The following is an 8778-nucleotide window of genomic DNA, read 5'->3' as shown; positions in this document are numbered from 1 at the left end:
GGGAAACCTTGGATCTGTGAACCTAAAACAGTCAAAACCTTTAGTTCAGGGAAGAACGGTTATGGTAGAACCTCGGTTCAACCATGGGTTTCATTACAACATTAAGTGAATGTTTTGAAGGGGTCACTGAATAAAGAATACTGCATTAATGAACCGTCTCTTTTTATTTGAAATGAATTTCATTCTCCAAACGTGCGCATGTCTTCTGGACTTGTTGTCGTTTTAATGAGAGCATGTGGGCAGCAGATGGCGCAGTTGTATTTAACACTGACAGAGTCTCAAGGTCACTGAAGGGGGGTTTCATCTCTGTGATGCCCCAGCACCTCTGATCGTCACTGCGCAGCTGCATAAAACCCATGTCTAACAAAGATGAGACACGTGTGAGGTGGGAAACCCACTATTCATTCATGTTGAGATTCACTACTGAAAGTTCTCATTCTCTACCAGTGTATTCACTCTTAAAACACATATTTCAAATGCAAGTACTTCATGGGGGAGAGAGTGGGGCATAAAACCCTTCTGTTGTCAATAAGGCCAAAGAATTTTAAAATACAAGTAACTGTAAGTTTTGGTACGAAGAAGAAACATTTTACATGTGCCGATCACAGCGTGGTTTTACTAATGCGTCCAATATAGTCACTATCTGGTGATATGTATATCAAAATATGTATATTTTAATAATTACAATGAATTTGTGATACATTAAACTGAGTTTACATATTCTATGGAGCAAGTTCTGAATGAAGATGACATATCATCGTTTAACTATTATGACAAATAACAGATCTTGAAGATGTCTGGACACCTTTTGAGTAGATAATTACCACCTCGTGTGACTATTAACTCATTTGATATAATAAGAAAAGCACACCCACTTTATCTAATATTCGTAACGGAAAAAAACAATTCAGTGACCGTGAGTAACACGTGACCCACGATGAACCACCGCATCGGAGATCCTGCTGCCCCGCACGTAGCCAAAATGCGTCATCTCTCCGCATACCGACAACCGAAAACTACATTTCCCACAGTTCACCTCGAATATAACACGAGTACCGCCTCTTCTTTCTTTGTATAATTGTATTTCATTAGAAACGATGTTATGAAAAGTATTAAAAAATAATTGGCCCTAGTCTGTTAGGGATGTAAAGTGTGTCGTGGTGACAGAGTGGCGGACGTGCATCCTCTCTCCTCGCCGGGGCCAGCCAATGGCGTGGCTCCGTTTCTTCTTCCTGCTTCCTTCGCCTATTGAGCGAGGACGGGGCGTCACTGCTCTGCCTGCACCACAGAGAGACAGCACTTCGCTCGCGCACGGTTAGGCCCGGAAAAGGTAACTATGACACGGCTGTTTCTCCCTCATTTCTTTGCGTGGGACATCTACCGCGGGTCCACCAGCCCGGTTCCGCCACATTCCGCGTTGTTCTCAATAACTTTTATTTCTCATTTTCAATGCGTGGCGTTTCGTAACCTCGACGGTGACCTCAAAGTGTCGCCCCGTCGTTCGCCGATGTCCTCTTCATTCTCCCGCGTCCATTAACGGTCGGTTAAATGTCCTCACTTGTTGGTCGCGTGGCTCGCGGGATGGAGTCCTCTGCGAGCCAGCTGTCTATTTTTAAAACGAGAGCGTCAGCTGGCGAGATGTCACTCCATGTAGAGCTGCAGGGTGGGGGCTGGCAGGAGAAGGGGGGGAGGGGGGCGTCGTCACGTTTCAAGTCCAACTGCACGTCTGTGCTGTGATGTCTGTCCTCCGTGTCTCTCAAAAGACCCACTCGTGTCTCTTTAGTCCACGGACTGGGAGGAGTGTGAGGGACTGGAGCAGGCAGTCTGCTACCAGTTGCATTGTGGGGGGGCGTTGTTGCTGAGGAGTGAATTAAAGTGATCTTTAAAACACGGCTATGGCCTGCTGGCAGATCCTAATGTAACATCCTAAACGAGGACGAAGCCACACGTACATGCACGAGCCTGTCAGGCATCGGGTATCCCTTCTCAATTTATTTATTTATTTATCTTCGGGGGCCATTTTGTGCAGCCAGTGTGGCTCCTCGCTCTCCACAGATGTAATAATTTGCTGGCAAAAACGTAATGCATAAAACCTAAAGAATGTATTGTGCATGCGAGTAGTTTATATGCTACTTTGTTACTACAATGTTCACGTTTGATCAGTGTGGTGCTTAGTTTTGCCATCAATCAATCAATTAATTATCTATAAAAAAAGTCAGTAAGCAGTGCTCCCATTTCTAAACATTGTATATTTTGTACAAACACCATTCACCAAAGTGCAAAGCTATTATGTTAATAGAAATATATTTCCACAAAATCTTCCCAAAATCCCAACACAATGATCAACCTTAACCATTTAAAACCGTGTTGGTGACACCCAGCCTGGATTTTCAAGTGATTCTGCTTTGGAGGCTGTGCTCAAAGTTCACCCATATGGGACTGAGTGCATGGATAGTGGAGCAAGTTGGACAGAAGAATTGAAAATCAATAGCTGGAATTTGGACAGATAAGGAGGGCTCTGCAAGATTACACAATTCAGGCATTTAACCCGTATCAATGCAGTATGACTTGGAGAAAAATAAGTCCAATGTGTAGTGGGCCAAGTCATGCACCCACAAAGGCTGTTATCGGAGTTCCCTGTTTGACAGTTGTGCTCCCAACTCAGTTTTTCAGAACATTTTGCAATGCTGTTTTGTAATCTGATATATTGGTACACTGACCAAGCTTGCAGAGATTCTTTTCTTTTTCTTCTTTTCTTTCTGCTGCATGAGCCACGCCTCTCCGTGACTAATATATCTGCCGTCCTGGCCTGCCTCCACCAGTTGGTTCAGGTGGCATGATCTGCTCATGTGTTTTATTAGAGAATTCATTGGCTGGTTCACTGTTCTGAACTAATCTAAACAAAATACATTTGATCTAGCGTGTGTCATTGAGCTTTTAAAATATTGCCGACTCGAAGCTGTAATTCAGTAGGTAGCAGCGTAGGTGACTTGTGCGCCGCGCCTGTGGAGCAGCACAAAACTGACTTCTTTTGCCTGTGGTTTCATCTGCAGATCCAGAAACATGTCCATCCTCAAGATTCACGCTCGAGAGATTTTTGACTCCCGTGGTAACCCCACCGTGGAGGTTGACCTGTACACCAAGAAAGGTACTGCATGATTTGTTTTTTTTAATCTACTTCATAAGCTTAGTGTGGAATAACTACATCAAACTGGTGCTTGTTTAACTTTTTTACACATTGTGCTTGTGATAATTTGAACGGTTGTAAAACCTAAACAACGTAATTCTTTTCCAGCTCATTGAATGCTACAGTAAAGACATCTTATTGGAAGCAACGTTTCATACTTTTGTGCCCTGCCAAATTTCTAGCAAGTGAAAAGTAGTAAAGTTGTGAAGTAGGATACTCAAGTTGGTGTGTTCCAGCTCCAGGCAGGATCAGGTCAGACGGTGGCTGTGTGAAAATAGCTCCTGTAAATATGTCGCTGCCCCTCCAGCCCTCGGCTACTGTAATGGTGTTTGGGAGCTCAGATGGCTCGTACAGTACGGCCTTCTAACAGACATACGAGTTGAGGCCTCGGTTCAGAGCAGTTGTGCGCTTCTCTTCACTTTATTGTCGTCCTGCGGTTTAGATCAATTGAGTTAATTTACTAATGGACTGTGATTGAAGTTTTCTGGTGAGCTGTCGTGCTCTGAAAGCTAATACAAAAGGCCGGCTCAACCCAATGAAATGGCCCGAGAATGTTAATGAAGCAACCTGAATGACCACTGACGTGGAAGCAAGTGGTGAGTGGAAATGCTTTGGCTGAAAATCGAGCGCTTTTCTGCTGCACTTGTCTTTTCATTAGTTTGGGAGGTAGACTAAATGGGACTATTTGGTTCTTTTATTCCTTTTTGACAATATTCCCTTTTTAAGTCTGTCTGGCCTGTTCTGACATCATTATCGGCTCATACCAAAGCGAGCGTGCTGCTGCATGTCTTAACTGTAATGAGTTTGTGTGTGTTATGTAACCAGCTTGCTGCTGGCTAGAAAACCTCCTCTTTGTTGTTGGGATACTGTAGGTCCAGTAGCTCTGGTAATGATGGAGCCTTCTAGAGTGGCCGCTTCTGTTCTTCTCGGGTCATGGTTTTCACCCGGATAAAATGTGATGTGATTGTACGCCATCTGAGCTTATATGCTGATGTGTCTTGCTGTAGTTAGGTAATGTCCTGATGCAGATGATTTGCTAAGCCTGAACTCGTAGCCTAAGCCTGCTGTACTAAACCCTAAATCCCCTCAGACGCACACCGGTCCACCGGTCAAACTGAACAGATTTCTGCTCATCCCCAATTTCTCCTCACTTGGTTGAATCCAAAATGTCCCCTCTGTGTCGTGGGCGTGGCTTCACATCCCTCCACAGATGCACTGCACATGCTCAGTGGGTAGCCGCTCTTCCCCTGTCACGTCCCGGCCTTCTGCTGCACAGCAAATACAACTTGCTTTAGTTCTCTGTGGCCAGAAATAACGAGGGTCACTGGGAATGTGTTGAGCTCATTGGATTGCTTCTCTTTGTGTTTTTTCTACTTGCTCCTAGTCCTTGAATACCCAAACCCCCTCTTAATGCTCTCCACAAATAAATATCGCACAGCTATTGCATGGTTTTCAGTCATGGGAATGGCTGAAAGGGAACATTAGTTTTCCACATTGATCAAACTGCAGTCAGACCTTTCGCCATTCCGTCCGACACGACACAGCGCTTTCAAATACGACTGTAACAAAATGTCCTCTGTGTCTCCAAGGTCTTTTCAGAGCTGCAGTACCCAGCGGTGCCTCCACAGGCATCTATGAGGCTCTGGAGCTCCGTGACAATGACAAGACGCGCTACATGGGCAAAGGTAAGCCGCCCCGGCCGATTCCCTTCCTAAACTTTCTGGTTTCCTCTATTCTGTCTCTCATGTCACTACAGCCCCACTTTGTATTCTGTTGTCTGTCCTTGTGTCTTTCTTCTTCGTTTCTGTTTCCTCCATCTCTCCTCCTCCTGTTAGGAGTCAAAAGAGCAGTTAAATATATAAATGAGTTCTTGGCCCCTGCATTATGTAACCAGGTAAATAAAGTGTGGAGTAACAGAATGACTGCACTGCAGCATGAAGAATGGCTTTGCCTTTATGAAACTAACCTCCACAGGCTCCAACAGATGTTCCCAGATAAAAAAATAAAAAAAATTGAATATCAAGGACAAATAATGGTTCACTTCACGTCAGAAGTACTTACACATGAGATTGGATGAGGGGAACTGTGGTCATCTGTCTGGCCTGCTCTGCATGTGCTCTGCTGTCTGGGTCAGTTATGGTCTGCTTGTCCCTTGCAGGTGTCTCAAAAGCTGTTGAGAATATCAATAAACAAATTGCACCTGCACTGGTTAGCAAGGTAGGACCATTTATTGTTTAACTAATAACTGTGTTTGTGTCAAAGCCCTCAAAGTAATGGATCGCTTTCTTGAATTAATAATACACCGTGAAAACCTGATAGCAACTGGTTGCACCAAAGTACTGGCTGTCTGCAAATTACTGACTGTTTGTTTTTGTTCATTTACATTGACCTCCATTGTCTAATGTTACTATTAATAAAAAGATGATCTATCGAAGGTAACTATAAACCATTGCATTAGTTGAGCTTCAGTGATATAATTCTGATGTGCTGTGATGATTCTAACATTATTGTGTATAGTGTGTTCGTTTGAATTAAGGAGACAGACCCTGATCTTTTATTTCCAAGCATACAATATAACCTGTTTTTTCCTGTTTGGTCTAATCCAGGATGTGAGCGTTACAGATCAGGAGAAGATCGACAAGCTGATGCTGGACATGGACGGCACAGAAAACAAGTGTAAGGCGCCAATCAGCTCATTGAAGGATTTAGAAATCAGAAAACAGAAATGCTCCATTAGTGAAGTCGACACACAATATACTCTCACTTTGTGGTATTGGTTAAAAATGTAAAACAATGGTGTTAAAAAAACAAAAGTAATGCAATATATTTACATATTTGTATCTCCCCTCCCCCAGCTAAGTTTGGCGCTAATGCCATCCTGGGCGTCTCCCTGGCCGTGTGCAAGGCCGGCGCAGCAGAGAAGGGCGTTCCCCTCTACCGCCACATCGCTGACCTGGCTGGAAACCCGGAGGTCATCCTCCCGGTCCCTGTGAGTATGATTAACCCAGCCGTGTACCATTGCCTTTGTCCAGACCCTTAGTGTTAATTAAGCCTAAAAGACGTGCGCCGTAAATGATCAATCCGGAGAATTATAAATTCAGTCAGGGTTCCATTTAGCTGAAAGCCGATCCTCTCCGCCTCCGTTCAGGCTTTCAACGTCATCAACGGCGGCTCCCATGCAGGCAACAAGTTGGCCATGCAGGAGTTCATGATCCTGCCCGTGGGAGCCAGCAGCTTTAAGGAGGCCATGCGTATCGGTGCCGAGGTCTACCACAACCTGAAGAATGTCATCAAGGAGAAGTACGGCAAGGACGCAACCAATGTTGGAGACGAGGGAGGCTTCGCCCCCAACATCCTGGAGAACAAGGAAGGTGAGAGGAAACCTGAAATCTGAACCACCACTGTTGTCTAACAATAATAGTCTGAGGAAAGGTCAGAAGGTGGAGAAGAGACAGAAAGTTAATCGTAGAAAACTTTTGGAGCGGTTACAGAGAGAGCGTCTTGAAAGCAATACATTTTTGGGTCTCAACGAAGCCCTTCACTTATCATGCCACTCCTGGGCCGACGTATGGTGTCTAAATTAAGGCCTCGATAGCCAGCCTCTGACTCCAGTGTCGGGTGGAGGTGCTGATATGGCGAATGCCCCAGTGGAGCAGAGTCTTCAACTGTGACTCAATTGTGAAAAGTGAATGTTTGGTCTTATTCCAAATATCTCCTCTTGTCAGTTTTACCGTAGTTTTTTTTTTTACTTTTTACTTTTTTCAGCTCTAGAGCTGCTAAAAAATGCCATCGCCAAGGCCGGCTACACCGACAAGATCGTGATCGGCATGGATGTGGCTGCCTCTGAGTTCTACAAGGGTGGCAAGTACGACCTGGACTTCAAGTCCCCCGACGACCCCAGCCGCTACATCTCCCCCGACAAGCTGGCTGACCTCTACAAGAGCTTCGTCAAAGATTACCCAGGTGGGTTTGAACACATAGCCGCTTCTTTGCAGCTGGAAAATTGTTGCTACTCAGTGCTTTTCTAAGGTGAGCCAAATAATGTTATAGATTAACCTTTTTTTTGCAAAAACACTCCCTCATTCCTGTCAGTTAGCAGCAGGCTGATGAACATAATAGAGCATTTATCAGTGTTTCTGCTGCCACCAAGTGGTCAAAAGCATCAACTACTGCAGGTTGATGGGGTCTGTGGGTGGTAGCTATTAAGTGGCGTCTTAACCAACATTTCCCCTTGCTTGCTCTCAACAGTGGTGTCCATTGAGGACCCCTTTGACCAGGACGACTGGGAGGCGTGGTCCAAATTCACTGCCACCACCAGCATCCAGGTGGTGGGTGATGACCTCACAGTGACCAACCCCAAACGCATCGCCAAAGGTGTGGCTGAAAAGTCCTGCAACTGCCTGCTGCTTAAAGTCAACCAGATTGGCTCCGTCACAGAGTCTCTGCAGGCGTGAGTGTCGGCGACAGAGCCGCGTCATCAAACTGCTCCTCCAAAGATCGGAGCTAAGTAAATGAAGTATAAGCTGACTATCTTGGCTTAAACGTGTCCCTTTCTTCTTAGCTGCAAGATGGCCCAGAGCAATGGCTGGGGTGTGATGGTCAGCCATCGCTCTGGAGAGACCGAGGACACCTTCATCGCTGACCTGGTGGTCGGTCTCTGCACTGGACAGGTAAAGCCCTGGCGAGACGTGTCATTTTTGCTTCACGGCGTCTCCGGTGTTGAGATTTTTATAGCAAACTATTCCAACTGGCTGTAGCTTTAATGTTCCAGATTGGGTCTTAAGTTTCATTGAATTCCTTTCCCAGATCAAGACTGGTGCGCCTTGCCGATCCGAGCGCTTGGCCAAATACAACCAGCTGCTCAGGTGAGTCCAGTGTAAAAAACGTATGATTACAGTTAACTTTATCAACGGAGTTATGCGCTCCATGCTCCTCACGGGGTTTTCTCAGTCTATTGACCTATCCTCTGTAACTAACTGTTCATTACTCTCCTAGGATTGAGGAGGAGCTTGGCGACAAGGCCCGCTTTGCCGGCCAGAACTTCAGGCACCCCATCTGAGCTGGTTCACCTCCACAGGCCTCTGTGTTTGCTGCTCATAAATACCCCCCCCCCCCCCCCCCCCTCATATATGCCACACTAGGTTCCTGCCCTTCTTCGGAGAGAAGATTAAGATATCTGCTGAAATCGATGGTCCAAGTCTGGTCTGTGGCGAGGAGAAGCTTGACAGTAGATCCTAGCTCATCCTAAAACTGCGCTTCAGCTCCTGAATAGTGTTTGTCTCTCTTTGTGTATCTGTGAGAGATTTTAGTTTGTCTTCTTGTGAGTTGTAGTGATTTTTGGTCCTCCACTGAGTGTTTGAGCTACTGTAACTGTAGTACGGCTCTCTGCCTCGAGCAGTGGTAACAGTACTGTGTGTGTGCAATGTGTCGCATCTGACAAGGTCTTGTGTTGCTGTAAGCGTTGGCAGAAGAAAAATGTAATAAACAACATAGTTTAAAACGTTTTTCTGGTTTCTGGTTCATCCATGTTCAGGTGTTATCTACAATTCATGGGGAGCTTTGCAGATGATAGTAATTGCCTATGGCTATCA

General features: G+C 45.4%; 1 protein-coding gene across 3 annotated transcripts; it reads left to right on the top strand.

The window, feature by feature from the left end:
• Positions 1–1172: 1172 nt before the first annotated feature.
• On the top strand, positions 1173–8691 carry eno1a (enolase 1a, (alpha)). Of its 3 annotated transcripts, none has more exons than XM_037456873.2 (12): positions 1173–1330; positions 3054–3148; positions 4777–4872; positions 5346–5404; positions 5794–5863; positions 6043–6176; positions 6336–6558; positions 6953–7150; positions 7436–7637; positions 7749–7857; positions 7994–8052; positions 8183–8691. In XM_037456873.2, exons 2-12 carry the CDS (start codon positions 3064–3066, stop codon positions 8244–8246), a joined length of 1299 nt encoding a protein of 432 aa, XP_037312770.1. In that variant the 5' UTR covers positions 1173–1330; positions 3054–3063; the 3' UTR covers positions 8247–8691. The 3 variants fall into 3 exon arrangements, with proteins under 3 accessions (XP_037312770.1, XP_037312772.1, XP_037312771.1); XM_037456875.2 differs by lacking the exon at positions 5346–5404 and adding an exon at positions 5023–5081; XM_037456874.2 differs by lacking the exon at positions 1173–1330 and adding an exon at positions 2840–2969.
• The last annotated feature ends 87 nt before the right edge of the window (positions 8692–8778 follow it).

Source organism: Pungitius pungitius, chromosome 1 (assembly GCF_949316345.1).
Source record: "Pungitius pungitius chromosome 1, fPunPun2.1, whole genome shotgun sequence".
NCBI lineage: Eukaryota > Metazoa > Chordata > Actinopteri > Perciformes > Gasterosteidae > Pungitius > Pungitius pungitius.
The sequence above is the reverse complement of the archived record's forward strand: the minus strand, read 5'-3'. Positions and strand labels throughout refer to the sequence as shown.

Bases quoted from the DNA above. Each gene is read 5' to 3' on its own strand.
- eno1a (XM_037456873.2), top strand. From the start codon at position 3,064: ATGTCCATCCTCAAGATTCACGCTCGAGAGATTTTTGACTCCCGTGGT. The intron at 3,149-4,776 runs GTACTGCATGAT...TGTGTCTCCAAG, and splicing joins TGACCTGTACACCAAGAAAG to GTCTTTTCAGAGCTGCAGTA. The intron at 6,177-6,335 runs GTGAGTATGATT...GCCTCCGTTCAG, and splicing joins AGGTCATCCTCCCGGTCCCT to GCTTTCAACGTCATCAACGG.